The sequence below is a fragment of the Phytophthora infestans genome, genomic scaffold, assembly GCF_000142945.1.
Source record: "Phytophthora infestans T30-4 supercont1.73 genomic scaffold, whole genome shotgun sequence".
NCBI classification, from domain to species: Eukaryota; Oomycota; class Peronosporomycetes; order Peronosporales; family Peronosporaceae; genus Phytophthora; species Phytophthora infestans.
The window spans coordinates 549,593-569,333 of NW_003303686.1; the positions used below are offsets into that span (position 1 = coordinate 549,593).

Consider the following 19,741-nt stretch of genomic DNA (forward strand, 5'->3'; position numbering starts at 1 on the left):
GCCCCGTAGTCTTCGCCATTGAGGCCGATCCCAGTCATGAACGCGGCCAAGACCATGAACATCTGACGCACAGACGATACGTAGGACTGCGTCGTGCCACGGGTTGCTTCCGGTTCACGACGAGCCAGCTCCACCATGTAGCCATCCGAGGCGCCGAACGAGATCACCGTGCCCAGGTTGGCGAACACGAACAGGATGATGAGGTTGATGCCTTTATCCGGCGCGTCGTGGTTGATCATGACCAGCTGCTCAGCCGTAAGCTCGTCTTCGTCAATGTCAGCGAGTGCTGGGTCTCGGTAGTACGGATCGCCCAGAGGCAGCACCGCCATGAGGAAGCAGCACACGAACGTCAGCAGCCAGCCCAGAATCAGGTACGGACGGCGTCGGTAGCCGAAGATCGGATAGCAGTCGGACAAGATCGCAGTGAACAAACGCAGTGCTCGAGGTAGTCTCACCAGCGCTTGAGCGGTGGCCGTAAGCACCGCCGACATGTACAGGTAGTTGTTCAACACGGCGTAGATGACGCCCGACAACGTGCCGTAGACGACGCCAACCGAAGCGATATGAGCGAGCAGACCGACGTGCTGCCACGAGAAGACGGACGGAGCACCGCCAGGTTCGAGAGCTCCGCCTTCAACCTCCACGGGGGTCTTCACGGCCTCATGGAGACGCTAACGTTATCTTGGTGGGCTCCGGAGAGCTCGGAACGGCTGCAGATGTCGGAATCGAGCTCATAGGTGCTAATCCGGAAGTGGCAGAAGCCCAAAGCCTACACTGAGCAGCAGATAAGGAAATGCATGTACATGCAGCTCTTTCCTTCGGCGCCAATCGATTCCTAGTGAAAAAGAGACTCACATTCAGAAGCTCGTTGCTCCAGTCGACTACAGAACCATCAGGGCGTCAATTTGTGTGACGTCTTCAGAACGGTAGTGGGACGTTACCGTGGAAACATCACGTCTACTGCCCTGGCTACGAACCAGCCACGCGTGCTTCGACCCAACCAGGTCTCATGTATGGTGGACAGCGCGGATGACTTGACGGTGAGCTTTAATTCAAAGTTTAAACGTCGTTAATCGCTGCTTCAGTTTGACGAATTCAAATGGTCAGCCCGGATCGTGATTAAATGCCCTCCATCATGGAGTCCAAGATGGCAGAGGGAGCCCATCTGCCTAAGTACAAGTACACTGTACACTGTACTGTAATCAAAGCGTGCGACGGATGACTCGACCTCGTGCATTGATTCTGTATTGCTGATAAACAATCAACCAACCAACAGAACTGCAGTTCTCCGGCAAAGGGCGCTCCACCCGCGAGCGATTTGACCGTCGCAGCCCCGCTGTCGTTTGGCCCCGACGGCCGACGGTGGAGACGCGTGCCGCCATCAACAATCGCATCCAGCGACTGCAGTACTCACGCCAAGTACATGTACACTAGTAGGTATCCATGAGAAGAGGTCGGACACAAACAAAATAAATAGCATGAAATAAATAAATTTTCTTTGAGGATCTCAGGTTTTTAATTTGAAAACTAAATTAATGTTTTTGTTTTAATATCATCCAAATTCTCGTTATACAGTATGCATGTTCTCATCGTTGGAGACCGGGTGGACGACGGCTCTGGCTCGTCGGGCACCGTCCGCTACGTTGGCCCTGTGGTGACAGCGAAAAATGCATCTACGCTGTACTACGGCATCGAGTGGGACGAGTGGGGTCGCGGCAAGAACGATGGCAGCGTCGAGTTGCCAAGTGGAGAGCGCGTGGTGCATTTCTCGGGGCCTCCAGGCCGCAAAGTGTCAGGACACGGAAGTCCAGTGAGCTACAAACGCTCGTTCGTGAAAGCTTCAGTTTTTGACAAGACAGCCGAACGAAGTTCGCTATTACAGCGACTGCATGAAAGATATTCCAACAAAGAACAATATTCCAAGTCAGAGGAAGGAACTCCAGGTGACGTGGTGGTAGCCGGAGAGGTGGGCACGACGCTGGGCAGCGAGAAACCCATTGAATTCGTGGGAGCCAAGAAGCTCAGCACCCAGCAAACGCTGCAAACTATCGATAAAATTTCACTTTCAAATTGTCGAGTTAGGAGGACAAGGACTGGGGGAATTAGCCCCAAATTTAACGGAACTGGACCTATCCAGGAACCTTTTCAGCAAGTGGAGTGACATAATTGCTGTCATCCGCGAACTTCCGCTACTGGAGACGCTGATTCTAAGCGGGAATAAGTTGACAATTGAGGAAGAAAATGACAGTAGCAAACTAGCAATTTTTGAGAATTTGAAGGTGCTGGTGCCAAGCTACACTCTGCTATCATGGAAAAATGTGGGAGCGATCATCACACGCCACTTGCCCAAGCTGGAACAGCTGCATGTAGTAGGCAACGAGTACGAAGACGACCAGCTGACAGAGTGGGAGCCAACTGGAGGCTGGTTGGAGACGCTGTCGGTGTTGGATTTGAGTCTCAACCGCTTGAAATCATGGAGCAAAGTGCTGCAAGTTGTTGGGGAGTTCGCGAACTTGAGTCAGCTCTTCTTACACGGGAATCAGATCGTGACGCTCGTGGCTGACGTGAAGCCAACCTCGTTCCAGCAGCTTACGACGCTGTCGCTGAGTGAGAATCTGGTCGATTCGTGGACTTCTATTGACGCTTTGAATGCTTTTCCTCTGCTGGATACTCTACGCTTTTCAAAGAACCCATTGACGACGCAGATGAGTCTGGGCGAAGCTCGATTGCTGGTTGTTGCAAGAACTGACCACATCGCAGTGTTTAATGCAAGTCCAGTCCGCGAGAAAGAGCGCAAGGAAGCAGAACAACTCTATCTGAAGCGAATCTTGCACGAACTGGCTGTGATCGGCGAAGATACGACCGAATATGGGCGTGTATTAGCAGCTCATCCACGCTTCACTCGCTTGCGAGAGCTGCATCCAGAGATCTCCATTGATCAAAATGGCTACACTGCGGATAGTGGATCTACGGCTGGTCCAAGGAAGTTGGCGTCGAGTCTCATTAAAGTCAGCATCATCCCAATGTCAATGCAAGCGACTGGTTTCGAACCTTTAGTCAAGAAAATCTCTCAACAGATGAAGGTATCGCAGCTCAAAGTACTCATCGAGACGAAATTCGGCATCCAAGTCCCTGCTCAAGTGCTTTCCTTCCGTACCGACTCGAGAGTAAGTGTGTATCGTAGACTTATTGTTTTTATGTTGTGACCACTGACTTGGTGTTTAATCGTCGGTAGAGTTTACCGATGCTGCTAGACGAGGACAACGCAGAAGTGAGCTACTACGGAATGCAGGTAAGGACTTCTCAGCTCTCCAATATTTCGTTCATATCGATCCTAATTTTTGTTTTCTAGGATGGCTCCGAGGTGTTGGTTAACGATAATGAGTGACAAAATAAGGTGACAAAGTAATATCAAGGAAATTCCCTCACGAAATATTACCAAACCGTAATACATGTACCTGCCAATTGTGGCCCAGCACATGTTGTGTCTGCCGGACGATGAACATGGCTGCACAAAACGACCTCCTTAGTGCTGTCAAATGGCTTCTTGCGGAGTATATCGACGACCCTACTGTGGACGCTGAGCTGCACCACTAGAGCTATGGATGTTGCAGCTCGACGTGGGCATCTCGAGGCTGTCACTCTGATCGTTCAGAAGGATGCACTACTGCTGCGATGGTTGGAGTTGCTTTTAGTGGTAGGCTAAAATATGTTGAAGTAGCTAGAACGCACATGTACTGAGGGATGCACGAGCCAAGCTATGAATTTGGCTGCTGAGAGGGAATTTTAAGTGTTGTGCAATGGCATTTTACCTTGAGATTACCTGAAATATTGCAAAAAGCGTTTTTCCTTAATTTTTTTTATCAAGAATACATCAAGCACCACGCTTCCAAATAAAAGAAAGGGTTCTTCGACTTGTCTTCCGTCTGCCAGTTCCTTACAGATGCTTGGAAAAGGGTTCATCGGTTCTTTCTTGAAGCGTGAGAGCTCCTGGGAATGTGTTGACCGGGTTCGGCTTGAGATTGGCGAGGTGGTGACGGTTCCTCGAGAAAGATTCTCCGTCCTCGGGTTGGTAGCGCTCCCACGCTGGCGTTTCGCGACGTTCACGACTCAAGTTGACGTCAGGATTAAGCAGCAGGTGACGAACGAGACTGAAAGCGCCAATAGCGAAGCCAACCGACACACAGAACACCAATGGATAGATTTCAGCGTCACGCGACGACACCATGATGAAGCTCTTCTCGGCTCTCGGACCAGTTGGGACCGGCACAGGGATCTGGGGCTGCTCCACTACCGCGCGTCTATTGAGGAACTTCTGCAAACGAGTGAGGAGGACTCTCATTCTTGCACGTGTCTAGATTCTCTTCAAATTCTCAATCTGTGAGCATATTGGGCGAACCTGTGAATTGCCGCGTCCCGGACCATCGTCGCCTCGCAGATTCCTTTAGGTGACTAAACTCTACATGTTGGTTTTCACCGAGGTTTGTGAATTATCTACTTCTCTGGCCCAGTCCAAAATGACGATTTCATATTTTGACTGATATATCTGTGTAGTGTGGGGCTGAGGTCGAAAGCCTTGCCCTTATTGCACATTGGGCATTGAATGCTGCATTCATGCCCAGCTGGTACATGTTATAGTTGCAGTTGCAGCACATAAAGTTATCATGAGATTGCCTACCGGTAGTTGATTCGTACTTCAATGGGTTCTCTCTCAAGGAACAAGAGCGAGGTCTCCGAAAGCCGATGCATTAGCAAAAACCACTGACCAATCATCAGACACACTTCAAGATTCTTTATAGAAATATAAACTTAACCAACTAAGGAATGTCGATGGTGGAGATTTTTTTTAATTAGAAAAGGCGAAGGCTGTCAAGTGTAGTTTCGTCAAATGTTTGCTGGCTCTGGAGTCGTGTTGGTCTCATACTTAAGTACCGATGCTGAGTGAGATATAATTGATCTACAGTAGGAGCGACAGATTGGGGTTCACTAGGGTTTTCTGCGACAGGCGTAATCACGGATGCTTTTTATCCAATAGCACTAGTTTATTCGTAAATGATTTAACCCCAATCGTCATTTTGAAGTGGGTCAGAAAAGTAATTTGACGCCTTGTGGCTGCTATATAATTTACATTTCAATTAACAGCTAAATATACTACCTTCTCTCTCTGCGATAAATATTGCACTTTTATGGAAATTTTTGGTGAACCTATCGATCAGACAAATTTTATCGCGTTCACACTACTTCTCTAATAATGTACTAAATTGTATCTACTGTACTGTATAGAGAAAAATGGAGCGTAATTGGAGGTCTGTCCAATACCGATACAATACATGTTTTTTCTTAAACGCATCTGAGTTCCTATCATCCTGCATGTATACATCAAAAATGATTACCATGTACATGTATGGTAAAAAAATACTGTAGTGAGCAAGGCTCACAACGAATGCATTACGCCGTCTTCCCTTCATAAGGCAATCAGTCTAATATGGGCGTAAATCAAATAATTGTTTCCACCTCATTGCCCAGCATTTTCACTAAGGAAGGGTGCAAGAACTGCAGCACATACATGTAATAACAGTACGTGACTGCAATCGTCCACGAGTGATAACACCGTTTCTACGCGGCCCCATCTTACGATCGGCTCTTCTCCCTTTGTGCGAACGCGTGCACAATTTTCACGCGGGAGCGTTACTTCCAGTTCATCATTTCGTTAGTCCTGTTACCGGTACTAAGTTCCGATTCATTTTTCGATTTACTTCCACCGACGAAGACACCACCGAACCAAGTCTCTACAAGATGCGCGTTGCTCAAGTCTTGTTGGCCACATCAGTAGCTCTTGTTGCGTGCAGCAACGGTATTGCTTTAGCCGTGGAGGACGGTACCAAGGGAAAAAGTTCAGCCACGACTACGACCGGCCCCGACTCCTTGGCTGCAACTGTCTTAGAGGGCGATGGCAAGGACAACGACATTTTCGCGTACAAAATGCCTTTCAAGTACAACAATATCACTGGAACGATGGTTATTACAATCGACAAGGCCAGCCTCAAAAAGATCTCGGGCGACATGTCTTCAAGCGAGCAATCGCAGGTCTTCGACTTCAGCGAGCTGGAGAAGAATACACCGGCGTCTGAAGGCGAGGACCGAGGGCTATTCGCTTTTGCAGCGACGCACCTCGCTCAGTACAAGTTGACTCAATAAGCCGTCGGTTGGTTCAAGAGTGTTTTCTAGGAGACTCAATGATGTAGACTGGTTGGAGCTATTACGGAGTATTCTATCTGTTGTTCTCGATTCATAAACATAATAATTGTTTTCAAAACCGGTATTACTCTTATATATTTGATTTAACGAATACCTCTTCAAAGACGCTAGTTTTTTTAGCGGTATCTTGGTTGGCCAGAACCGCCTCATATTTATAACCCTAGTGCAATCTTAGGGGATACTAATGATATAGTATACTGTATATTATTTAGTAGAACTCGCTACGTAGTCTAGGAAACTTAGTAGGTGCCGTGGTGCAAATCGAACAGTCTACAGTCTCACAATATCGTTTAGCCTCTGTAGATTTGGGCTGTTTAATTACCGAGCAATTTCAGTAGGACATGCAACTAGCGCTACCAAAAATGGTCGCTATCGCCTTCGTTTTCGTAGGAAAATATACTGGCTAAATTAAAATTTGATGTACCTGAAGTACTGTAAAGAGTCCTTCTGTTTCTCCTAAAACACGTCTTAGTGCTCATTTCTCTGCGTAAGTGCTCGAAAGGCGTTTGGGAGCCACACTGTAGTGTATTTGAGAGAAATAAGCATCGCAATATATTGACTAACAGAAAGTTAAGGTACTCTACTTGGAGTGTGTAACGGGGTACGTAACCCTAAGTGTACCCTGGTTACATGAGACGGGAAGCACCCTGTGTACTTCCACTGCAAGGATTTGCGGAATATTTGCGGTAGCACTAAAGCTTGTGAAAAGCCCCCCCCCCCTTCATTCGCTAGCTACTTCGGCTCCTAGACTAAAGTGTAGTCAGATCAAAAGTGCAGGCTCACGAAAGGCTAAATATCCGGGGCCTAAAGCATAGGACCCATCTGTATCGCTCGGTTCTGATACCCTAAACATGTCATAGCGCTCGATGGATAATCCGGGATCAATGAAGCGTTTGGACTCGGGCTCATATTCCGAAGAAAACATGGTCGGAAACAGCCGACCGGTGACCGCCCGGACGTCCCGATGCTTCATTAGCGAGCATTCCCTCTTGAGCTTTACTAACGTATTTATAACGGTTTATACAGAACCCCCTATTCTGGATACCACCCAAGTTGTTCCAGATACTACCTACCAGACTGGTCCGGATATTCCTGCTGAAAGGACGGATAATCCGGAAGTGGCAATTCCGGAAGCACTGAATGCCGCGCGTGCTGGCCTCTGAACCGGTGTCTCTCTTGACGATTTTGATTCTGATGACTTTATCAATGCCCTGTGGCGGGACACTTTATTCGAGGATCTCGATGCTGATGATTTCAACAGGGGAGGAGAGGACTGGTTGCGAGCCCTAGATTCGGATGCAGAAGGTGACGAAGAGCTCATTCTCCAAGATGGAAATGATGATGAATCTGTGGACGACATTGCTTCAGTCGCCAGTGACGAGAGTGGTGACGATCTTGCGAATGAAGATGATGATGTGCCTGTGGACTTTGATCTGACTAGTGAAGACTTGGGTAGCCTCCGCGCAGGAGGCTGGGACGTCTACATGGAGCAGCAGTCTTGTCAAGTACTGCGGGAGGGCTCTTCTCTCTACGAAGGTCCGTCTGGTCCAACTCGCGCTGCATTAGCTTACGCTGAAAACCCATTGGCGATCTTCTATTTCTTCTTGCCGAAGGAGCTGTGGCGAAAAATCGCAAATGAAACGAACAAGTTTCGCCGAGGCAGTGCGGAATCTATCGCCCAGCAGATGCGAGCACGTGCCCTTCTCCGTCGTGAGACCGTTCCATCGACTGCTGTACTCACTACCGAGGATTACAGAAGAAAGTTGGAACGCAAGAGCTCAATACAGCCCCATGAGATTGTTTGCTTTATTGGACTACTTGTCGCGAGAACGCTGGAGCCGCGCCGAGAGAGTCTCAGTCGTCATTGGATTACGAAGGCTGAGGGTGCACTATCCCGCGGTACATTCGGACAGTTCATGAGTCGGGATCGTTTCCACGACATTGCTCGCTACTTGCATTTCAACGACAATGCCCGGCAGCACGACAGTGCGGATCGTGCGTTCAAGATCCGTCCTTTTATTCAAGCTTTGCAGAAGACATTCTTCCGCGGATATCGGCTCGGTGCGCGAATTTCGTTCGACGAGGGGATGGTGCCAATGCGTCACCGCCGCAATCCAATGCGCCAGTACATGTCCAACAAGCCGAACAAGTGGGGTACGAAGTTCTACATGACGTGCTGCACGGACACCGCGTACTTCTCGAGGTATGTTGTACGTTTATTACGGATATCCGTGCAAGTTTTGGCTCAGTGCATCCGTAATGTGTTCCGCACTATCCATATTGTATTCGCCTTATCGCTAACAATATGGTGTGTTTGTATGTGTAGACTGGAAATTTACTGCGGGAAAGCGAACGCTAACGAAGACGCTGTGGCGCAGCGAGCTGTGGTGAAGAATGTGACGCGCGTACTACAAGGACAGCCTTCTCAGAGGCTTATTTGTACAGACAATTTCTATACGTCAATCCCGTTATCGGACAAACTCCTCAGTATGGGCCACTACCACGTCGGGACCATTCGCAAGGACCGGAAAAGGTGGTGTAAAGCTATTGACTTTACGCAGAAAAAGAGACCGAAGAAAATGGCCAGAGGAACTTACCGAATAGCTGTATGGAGAGATCGCCCCGAGTTCGTAGCTCTGTCGTGGATGGACAGCAAGCCAGTTACATTTTTAGCGACTGGTTGCTCCACCCAAATTACTCACGTCACCCGTAGAGAGCCCGGCGGATCGATCTCCCAAGTCCCATGCCCTCAGCTGGTTCGAGATTACCATGAAGCGATGGGAGGTGTGGACGTTCATGATCAACTACGACTTCAACGGTACTCAATCCAGCGCTCCATCCGCATGCGAAAGTACTACAAGACCATTTTTCTCGGCTTAGTAGATATTGCTATGGTAAATGCTTTTATCATTCACAAGATCGCCCTGCGTCGTCTCAACAAGCCCGTTCCCACGCATGCCGTGTTCATGCGGCGACTACATATTGCCCTGTTGAGTCAGACAAGCGAAGATTTTGCCGGGGACGATGACTTAGCAGACCTCGTGACCGAGCCACTTCCTCGAAGCGCGCACACGCTCGAGAAGACGGAAGAGAAAAACGGAAACAAGCGCCGCCAGTGGCTCTGTAAGGTCTGCTCAGCGTACGCGGGTCCTGGCGTCCGCAGCTTCGAAACGAGCTATTTTTGCGCGACGTGCTCAAGAGTCAAGACGGGGCGCGTTACTCTATGCAATAAGGCTCGCCGACTAGACCACGGTAGCGCTCTCACCTGCAACGAAGTATGGCACCAGAGCTGGCGCAACGGCATGGCTATTCCTGCTGAGATGCAGCACAAAATCCGGTTTGTAGAGAAGCGTAGACGCGAGGTCTGTAGCGAGAGTGAAGAAGACTAATGAATGGCACTTGGGAATGATGTTCACATTTTGTTGTGTTGTCGTTTGGGTAATGCCCAACGGTTTTGCAGGGAGATCGCAATTGACAGTAATTAGGACGGTTTTCGTACTGCCCATCTCTAACGATTAGCCAATCACATTCTCTAGGCAATCCACGTGTCAGACAAAAGGGCTGCATACATGATATAAAGTACTGATTTGCCGGTATAGTTTACTTCATATGTTATAATCACGGATAATCCGGAACAGCCTTCGTAGAAGGGTTAAGGGGTTAGCGATCATTTATACGATAATTATAACGAGCCAGAAGAGATTGGATAAAAATTGGATAGATCCGACAGTCGCATGATAGGTTTTTACGTATCGGACGAGGGGACGACACGGATGATTCTTCAAACAACCCATTACACTTGACGGAAGATAGTGGCTATAGCTAATAATGGCTGCTCTTGTAAAATCAGAAAACAATATGTCCATTTATTTTATAATGATTATTCGCTATATGTTTTCTCATCCAAATGCGCAGCGTTTTGGTCGTACGTGAGCACCTGCCCTCTTAATCGTTATTGAGCTAAGCGTGTCTGATTTATCGCGTCGCCTTTTTGGGTATGAATGCGAAGGTTGTATTTGCAACCCGTACTCTCTAGCTCACTTCTCGTTTCTTCTAAATCACACGAACAACCACAGCATCTAAGCGCATACCTTTAAAACATACTGGCAGCTGGCTCTACAAGCAGATCATTGGCCTATACACACTTCAGGCAGGTGTAGCTCCGACGTAACTTTCGAACCGTTAGCCTCCGCGACAGCGTCTAACATGGAGAGCGATGGTAACCGTCGTGTCCCAGGGACACCGTCTTCAATCTCGATTACCCCTTTATCAAGCGACAGTGAGAAACTTCCTGGTGAAATAACTCGATACCAGCCAAATAGAGTGCGACGTCGCCAAAGTTGTGAAAGCGAGGAGAAGTATATTGGTGACCCCAGCTGTAAGCGAATTCTCGACAGTGGTAATAGCTTTTCACCAGGCGAAAATCCCCCCCCCCCCTCCTCTAATACTACGATGAGGATTGTGAATATGTACGGTGGTCACGAAAAACGCCCAACGTGCATCACGAGATCGACGTGGAGATACGGCGGCTCAGCAACAGAAAGACGAGAGCAATTTGGCTATCATGGTGCATCCCATGCATATCCTGACTATTGAGGAGGTTAGAACATTGAAGACAGAACGCAATGTTTGCTGAGGCACAATCGAATCTTAATTAACTGCGCCACGGATGCATTGCGGTTTGTCAACGGTTGTTCAACTTTGAGTATGAACTTCTTGTTTTGGACAGCTAACGGACCATCTGGAAATTGGTGACGTGTCTGTTGGGATCATATTCAAATTCAGCTATAACTTTCCAAGCTGCTCCTAAGCAAGTGTTTCCTTGACGGGTGCTCGAAAGAACGTGTATAGAATGAAGCATATAAACTCAATTTCTGCACGCGGAGTCAAGTATTTGGTCGCTGATCTATTCCACCAACATGCATCTCACACTTAGCGCTGGAGACAGTAAAAGGTTGTGTATACGCGCGCGCAAGTAAGCATGAGCGCTATTGATTAAAATTTTGGTCGATACATGCTTGGCATCGCGAAACACATACCAAAAGAAAAAAAGCGTACACCCCCAAGCGTGGTCTTGTTGAAGACAATAGTTACTGCCCAACTCGCACACAAAAGCCCAGACGAGCTGTAAAGGCTTGTTGTGGCAGACCCTTGTAAAACCCAAGCATCTTGGTTGGTTTTGTTACTTTTGCTCAATTTAGAAGAATGAATCGTAAGATTAACAATTATACACAATACGAAAGTATTTGTACAACATTCACAGATGCTAGAATTTCGAAAATCTAATAATAAATAAATTAAGTTAAACGTGCGTAGTGACAAATTGTAGGTTGCGGGTAGCAGGCTAAACCAAGAATTTAGGCATGTTTTACATTTTGTGTGGATATTTCACATTTTTTTAAGCTTACATCGTATCACGGTAGGGTTAAGAGCATCTGATAGTACTGCTTTAACGCGTATTTACTACGTAGAGCGGAACAGCAACCTAGAAAGTAGACCATAATACATAGAAAGAGGTCTAATAAAACAGCCAAAATACCACTTTTTACAATGTGGAGGCATGAACATAATTAATTCCACGGTATCGCGTAGATCGAAAAGCGTTACGAACCTTGATCAACATTCGTGTCACTGCGAAAAAGTATTTCACATTCAGTTTGTTTAAGGATGATTTTGCGGAAAAGGTGCGAAACGATTCCTGGTCGTTGCTGTTGTTTTGTTTGGCTTACTGAAACCATACATAATACAATATTCCGCATGCGCCAGTTTGTGCAGCAAAAATAGTAGCTAAATCTGTTGAACGCTAGGAGCACTAGCCAGCATAGCCGATCTGATTGAAATAGGTCTCTGTTTTATTTTATATGCTCTTCTTTTTTAATTTGTAAAAAACGCTTAGCCCTTCTAGCCCTTCTAGCCTCATATGCCGTATTATACAGCAAAAGGAATAAGCTTTCCTATAGTATGACGGCGTACCTGTGTGAAATTTATCTGTTTGTAGCCCCCTTCTAGCAATCGAGCCGGATTCTAGTACAATTTATGATGCGGCCAGTGATTGCCAGAGTCCTAATTGGCTAGATTGATGGATACACTTTGTGCAAAATCGTGAAAAATGTCTGTAGCACTCGTTACCCTTTCATACTCGATGTACGGAAGTCGTCGTGGCGATTCGCGCCAAACCTGGTGGCGTGGAGAGCGCTGCAGCTACCCCGCGCTTTCCGCGGAGGAAACTTTTGCCCATTTGCCAAGCAAAGACTTGTGTAAACAACAAATGGGCAAAGTTTCCTCCACATTAGATCAGAGGTGAGCTACTCGTCATCTACTTCCTGCAGCTTTCTTTTCCTGAATCTAATTTTCTTTCTCATGTCCGGCGGGATGATGGTGCCATTCTTCCAGGTGATATGCCATGTCTGATGGCACGTGTCGGTGTTGCCTCGCTCCTCTCTGCGAACCTTGTTGCAGAGAGCCACGCGACCCCCAAAGGTAAGCAAGCATTCTTCCCAAGAGTACGGCGTCTCGAAGCTGCGATGTTCCTTGTCGGAATAGGCCGAACATACTTTGCATAAATACAGACGGACTTTGTTCTTGCAGGTTTTTGCAGTTTTTGTCAGCACGTGCGGTTGTCCTGCCAGTGGGGTCGAAAGTAGGTTTTGGGCGTGCATGTTGCCTTGAAAGGCCACCTTTTGCGGCGCAAGCAGCTCCACGTGTAGCCGCGCCAAATAGTCAGCATGGGTGGGAGCAGGTTTGCCTTGCTCTTTCATCACTAACTTGTGTATAATGAACCCATTGACTAATGCCATGTCAACGATACCGAAAAACAGGTTTTTGTAGTAGGATCGATGGCGCAGTGCTTTCTGATTAGAATAGCGGTGAAGTCGTAGCTGATCGTGTTGGTCTATTCCTCCCATGCCTTTGTTGTAGATACGAACCAGCTCGGGGCACGCAACTTCAAGAGAGACGCCATCCCCCTTACGCTTTCATAACCCGTCTCGTGCTGCATCCCGTCGCCATGAAGCTAACGATATTTGAATTCTTCCAGCTAGCGGCGACCAACCCTGGGATCCGTGGATTATACGCGACACGGTACGCTCCGCGCTCAATTTTGTTTGCAGGTTGCTGAGGTTGCAACTTTTTTTGCTTTTTCTTACTGGTGAATTGGATCCGCTCGCTCCAGCCTTTCAGATTGACGCGTGTTGTGCCTACTGTGTAGATTTCCATTCTCAGAAGGCGTTCGTCTAGCTGCACGCAGGTGTAGTAGTTGTCGGTGACGACTAGGCGCTTTCCAGGCTGCCCTCGCAACGCTTTGGTGAATATAATCTTCCGTATCAATATCATCAGACTTGCCGCTCTTCGAGTCCGAGTCACAAAGATTGGGATCGTCTGCATCCGCATTTTGAGACCATTCACACTTGGACAAAGCGGAAATGAATCCATTCAAATCGTGCATGTTGAACTCTGCAACGTCATCAAGTTCGGGATCCTCACCTTTTTCCTCTTCCTCTACTGCAGCATGACCTTCTGCTGTATCAAGATGAAGAGGCAGCGGCATCGTGTTTTCTACTGCTGTATCAGACAGGATAACGCTTGAAGCTTGTGCTGTAGAAGCCAGAGTAACAGTACGCACAGTCAGAGCTTGTATTGTAGCATCCCGAGTAGCCACACTCGCAGTCCGAACTTGTGCTGTAGCCGGTCGAGCAGCTGCGGTCGAGGGCCGAGCTTGTGCTGTATTATCCGAAGTAACTGGACTCGAAGCCCGAGCTTGAGTTGTACTGGCTACAGTGGTTGCCGTCGCAGTAGAGGTCGTCGTAGCTGGCACGTTCTCTTTAGCAGGCGGGGTAGTCGTTGCTGTCTCACTTTCGACGCGATCAGCTGCGGCAGAAGTGGACCTATCATCGCACGCTCCGCTGTCTGCAGACGGTGCCGTCAATGCTGTCGACGAAGGGGACGGAGGAATAGTTCCATCGATGACACATTACTCTAACCAGCCACGCTGTCGAGCAAACTCCAGTAGCGCTTTCTCGCCTGAGGGGACAAAACGGTTAGTAAAGTTGCTGTAGTCGATGCAAACTAGTGGTGCGAGCTGTACCGGTGAAGTAGTCGACGCCATCCTTTCCTTTCACGCTTATTCCCGGGCGGACGTAGCGGTGGTCACTACTAAGGCCGGTGGAGGGCTTCGGTGTTCACCCTTGCTTGCAAAGCTCTCACCAGAGCTGCTTGAACGTTTTTTCTATGCTGTTCGAGTTGGGCGGAGCGGGGCGGAGGGAGACCGAGATTTTAAATGTAGTGGGGAGGGAGCGAGATAGCGCGATCGACACAAATCTCTATCCACCCGATAGCATCCGTAGACGGGCTCCTCTAACCCCAGATCAGTAGCGACGTGCGAGAAACCAGTCACCGTTAGGATTTGCAACCGACCAATACAAATTTCAGTATGCGAAAAAGTTTGATGCTTCATTGTTCGCTGCATATTAAAACCTCTTATAACACTTATGCTGTATTATACAGCATACGGGACTAGAGGGGTTAATATGTATTGCCACCCGTCACAATCGCTGAGATGTGATATGAAAAACTGTGCAATTCGGTGTGCAATTCGAACAGCTGATCTCGAATGGGCATCACAACTAATCCGCTTGCATTCGCCTCAACAGATTTTGCAGCAAAAAAATCTCTGTAGACGGAATGCCTTTGTTGCTGACTCAGCTTCACTTGGTAGCTCATGATGTGATCGCAGATGTCGACTGCTTCGGACAAGCAACGTCGAGTTGTAACGAGCGTCTCGAGGATACTGAAAGCCCAAATGCTGTTTTGGGCTACCGACACATCTTTTAAAGAATCAGATCGAATTATGTAGGGATTTTCATCGTACAATTTAGAGCACATTGGGGGCATGCAGTTTGTTCTTGATTATCCAGTCGAGCCTCACCAGGGCTCACAGAGTGAGCTATCATGGGTGTTTAAAAGCCGGTGCGATTGGCGTGGCCGCGCGCTCTGGAGTCTTGGGCACTGACGGCGAAGCCTCTAACAGACCAAGAACGAGCTTGGTATATACTAAACTCTGTGGATAAGTGAATGGGTCTATACTGCTGCCATGTTCGGTGGGGGCCAAAACCTGTACCATTTGCCAGATACAGGAAAACCGTCGACTGGAATGGCATACACGTATTTTGAACTTAACTCATTCAATCCGCTCCTTGTGCTACGCCCGCTCGAACTTCTTTAACTGTGACTACACCCTTCCACCGGAATATATATTGATCTGCTACGCTCGGAAATACAGCGTTTTACCCCGAGCTCAATCATTATATTACTCACGACCGTGTAGCTCGAGCTCGACTTCGACAGTCCACGTATAGCAGGGCAGAAGACCGAATCTGATAGCATCATACAGATGTGCAGTGGGTTACCGCTCACCCTCTATGCTGCCGCGACTCTCCGACCGAATGTCCACCCAGCTCAGAACGGCCATTCCCGGATTGTGTGTCGGTGTGATCACGACCCCCAATGATTTACAGATTAGCCTGCTGGTCTGTATGCGCTTGAATAGCCCCCCCCCCCCAATGACCACTTCAAAGGGGCTGTAGCTGCATTGTTCAGGGCTAAGCACCATTCTAGCTCTGTAAGGCGACGGACGCGACAGTAGAAGGCTAGCGCTTTGGCTGCAGAGAGATCGGCTCATCTTGAGCCGCGGCGTCGACACATAAGGCGACAGCTTCTAATGGTATTCAAGCACTACGCGAGCTTACTATACAGCTCGACCTGTGCCTTTTCTGGGTGCCTCAATCAGGCCGGTCTTAGCCTTCAGCGCGGGGACCTCTTTTGCGTACGGGGAGGGGGGGGGGCTCGGTGTCTGTGTGCTTACGTCGTGCTATGCTACACGCTTAGAGATGAGACGGGTCGAGCAAGACTGGACTTACCCGGGCTTTCGTTGCCGCGCTTGCACGCAGGTTTTGTTTTCTAATATACCCCACTCTAATGGCGGCGGCGTTAGACATCCCCACCCCGATCAGCCCGGAGGTGGCCGAGAGCTGTTGAAGAGATCATCATCATCTTTAATGCAGTGTGATGCCCCCCCATTAATGCTTCTTATAATTTTACCTATGACCACCACCCACCGGTTTCTAATTGTGGGTATGGCGTAAGGACACGAGGTGATAGACTATCATCTACCGTAAAGGGAGGGGGGACCGACTACGGCGTACGACAGGACCACTGGGATCATACGCCTGGTTTATGATATCACAATGACCTGCAAAGCGGCTCAGGTTTGCCGCCGACCCACCGGCTCCGGAGATAGCGGTGCTGTGGTGCTACAAGTGGGCTCAGCCGCTGCTAGCTTACCCCCCCCCCCCGCTCTATGGTATAGCCTGGGGCTCCCCTCGTAAAACAAACAAACAATCAAGCCAAGTCGATGGTATTTGTTCTGTGCTTCGAGCCTGATTACGTGCTAAATGGGCACTATTCCATGCCGTGATAACCACCTGATCCCGCGTCATCACCGACTAAGCATCCACGCTAAAGCACTAAAAAAAGGTCTGTATTTTCCATGTCAGCAGGTGAATAACCAGTTGAAGTTGATACCCTAGCAAAACAATACAGCCAGTTGGCGGATGCCTTAGCCACTATAATCATGGAGACATGCTGTACTACCCAGCTCAGCATATAGCAGGACAGTAGTTCCCGTTTGCGATGGGTGTCGGATTTTGATCACACAGTCAATGACGTGGGTCACTGGTAGCGGCTGAAGTCCTCTTGAGTTTCGTGGCCTCCCCAACGTAAGTGTAACGAGGTACAATCCGGTATATCCCCAGGTTACATACAGAGTGACCCGTCACTCTTGTGGACACCTGGTACACGGTACACGGTACCAGGCGAGCCAGTCAGGGAACGACTACTTAGCTCCACTATAGGTAACCTCTAGTTTGTATGGAGCCCAAGCTAAGCTTTCTTATAAATACATCAGTCTTACATCTACTCTATCAAGTAGCAAACCGTTCCCACTGAGGCCGAGAGCACGTGGACTAACGCGAGTTGTAAATACCCTTAAGCACTCCCTGTGTGCAAGGTGCTGTGGGACCCCGTCACACTTGGTAGTACTCTTAGTCAATCCTACGCCTTCGTGGGTAGAATGAGCTACCGGAATCCGCTGTGCACTCTACGATCGAGCCACGATGGACTGAAGTGAGTTTGCTCGCTTGAACGACTCACAGTACGAGTCTATTCGGAAGATGGGAGACATCTTTGGACAAGATGTCCTCCGCAGCTTGACGTCTGCCGAGCAACACGAACGCGTGGCCGCGTTTATGACCTACGAGCTTGGTCTCATCGCTCACGTCCGCGGGAGCTTGGAGGCCTTGATGGCCGCTCCCCAGGCAGCCAGGCCTAAGCCGGTATGGCTGAAGGTCCCCGCGTTAGAGAGGAAGGAAGGAGAGAGCCTCCACTTCTGGGTCAGCAAGGTGGCGATCACCATGAAGGCGGGTCTCATCTCGAACGAGCCACTTCGGGTGGTCGTTGCCCTGTCCAACCTGGGTGGATGTGCCAAGCACTGGGCATACACCAGAGAGACGACATCTCATCTCCTGGATGCTTTGTATCCTGGGATCAGCTGTAAGAACAGCTTTGAGCCGCATTCCTACGGGCGAACAACGGGTTCCGCCAGCGCCCACGCTTTCTCGCGTGTAAGCAAGGTAACGTGAGCTGCAAGGGATGCGCACGTTGGTGGCATCTGTGACAAGGTATACTTTTTCTGGAGGCATCAAAACAACAGTCTTCATGGACGGCCTGATGGTCGGTCCTGCTCGCACCCAGTTATTCCGGTTACAAGCGACAACTATGGAGGAGGCGATTCGAATCGCCCTCCAAGAAGAGTACAGCCACAAGCAGACTGGTACTCCTAGGAAAGAGGAATATCGCAGCAACGACGCTGTTGCTCCTGCTGTCACACAGCCCGATGATACCGGTGCGTACAGCGAGCCCGAACCCATGGACTTAAGCTCGATCGAGAGCTTGGTCCGCTGCTACGGATGCGGCGGACATGGACAGTGGACATAGACACTACCAGCGTGTATTTCCCATCGCCAGTCCTCGGGAAGAAGACAACCCGTAAACCCCATGTCCGGTGACGCAGGCCACGTCCAGATGGACGTAGCTGTCGTGCCTACCAGTGGCGATCACAAGCCACGAGCGACTCAGTAGTCTCAAGATTAAGTGGGGGAGAGGCTCATAATTACCTTTCCTCCCTGGTTTTGCATGAGGCAAGTAGCCGTCGTGCTGTCAGTGGCTATCACAAGGCACAAGAGACTTTATGGTCTCACGTTTAGGTGGGGAAGCGGCTCGGAAGTACCTTTCCTTTCTGGTGTTGCGGTGAGACCAAGTTCCTTACGGAGCCAGGCGTCGATGCACATCGACTGCAGACTGGAGGCGAACAGCCAGGCTAGAGTCGCGGTAGCTCTTGCCAAACAAGACAGAGTGGCGACGGAAGCCACTGATGCTAGGTGCCTCGGAATCGCTGAGCGAATCGGCAGTGTCTGCATGCAGCCTCACACGAGGCAAAGCGGGGACCTGATGCAATCACTGCACAGGTCCCTTGGACATGAGCGACCTGTCCAGTAGGGTTAACGGAGCGTCTCACCCGCCGACAAAGCGGTTGAGGTACGTGATGTACGCAACGCGCCGGGTATAATGGGCCGTGGAGTATAAATTCAAGTGTGGTGCACGAGTCCCCATACAGCTGATCAGATGGTGGTCGACGCAACGCACGTAGTCTTAACTGTTGCCGCGACGAGGATGGCACCGTTGTGATGGCTGATTGCCTCACCATTGTTTGGTACCGCCTGCGTACTCGGTGGTAATGCGAGACACCAACGCCGCAGTGGCATGGTGGTGAGATATGCCCCACCATAATCGAGTTCCATTAAGGTACAAGTGCCTATAACAGACGCTGGTATGGGTGCAAAGGATGTGGACCATACCACGATTTGATGCTGCTCTAGGCGTCTACGCGGTGATGCAATGCACGTACCGCGCATCAGCACTGGCTGCGTTCGAGCTGCCTGCCGGGCGTTCCGACGTACCGGCCCGCTGAGTATGCGGGACTTTCTTTCGCGCGTAACGAGACTTTGTCCTACCCGGACCGACCTAATCTGTTGGCGCTACCAGTCAATACTCTACAAGCTATGCCTCTCGAGTATTGACGGCAGGCATAATTCAGCCCTATGCAGGGACTTACCGGAAAAGTGTACACGTGTCTTGGACTAGGAAAATTCTGCTCTGTTATCTTCTGGGAACCCTTTCGGCTCCCCCTATTTAATCCTATGCTTCTCATACAAATATCTAATAAAATGTAGTCGTTTCGGATCTCTACCGACCCTTCAGCTGAGTTCCGGCGACCGTTGAGCTCAGCGGCTGTCCGGATAGCATATCCGGACAGATCGCCGAGTACTTACCGTGATCCTTGGCTCCTAAGCTCTGGGTTATCAGACCGAGC

General features: G+C 49.3%; 3 protein-coding genes across 3 annotated transcripts; 1 reads left to right on the top strand and 2 right to left on the bottom strand.

The window, feature by feature from the left end:
- Positions 1-34: 34 nt before the first annotated feature.
- Positions 35-491, bottom strand: PITG_18605 (uncharacterized protein; the record flags this gene model as incomplete). Its single annotated transcript, XM_002997485.1, has 2 exons — positions 35-62; positions 160-491. 2 exons carry the CDS (start codon positions 489-491, stop codon positions 35-37), a joined length of 360 nt encoding a protein of 119 aa, XP_002997531.1.
- Positions 492-1,576: 1,085 nt separating this feature from the next.
- On the top strand, positions 1,577-3,296 carry PITG_18606 (uncharacterized protein; the record flags this gene model as incomplete). The annotated part of the gene is made up of 3 exons (XM_002997486.1): positions 1,577-2,077; positions 2,154-3,180; positions 3,277-3,296. 3 exons carry the CDS (start codon positions 1,577-1,579, stop codon positions 3,294-3,296), a joined length of 1,548 nt encoding a protein of 515 aa, XP_002997532.1.
- A 525-nt stretch (positions 3,297-3,821) lies between these two features.
- PITG_18607 (uncharacterized protein) lies at positions 3,822-4,425 on the bottom strand (the record flags this gene model as incomplete). The annotated part of the gene is made up of 2 exons (XM_002997487.1): positions 3,822-4,301; positions 4,400-4,425. 2 exons carry the CDS (start codon positions 4,423-4,425, stop codon positions 3,938-3,940), a joined length of 390 nt encoding a protein of 129 aa, XP_002997533.1.
- Positions 4,426-19,741: the final 15,316 nt, after the last annotated feature.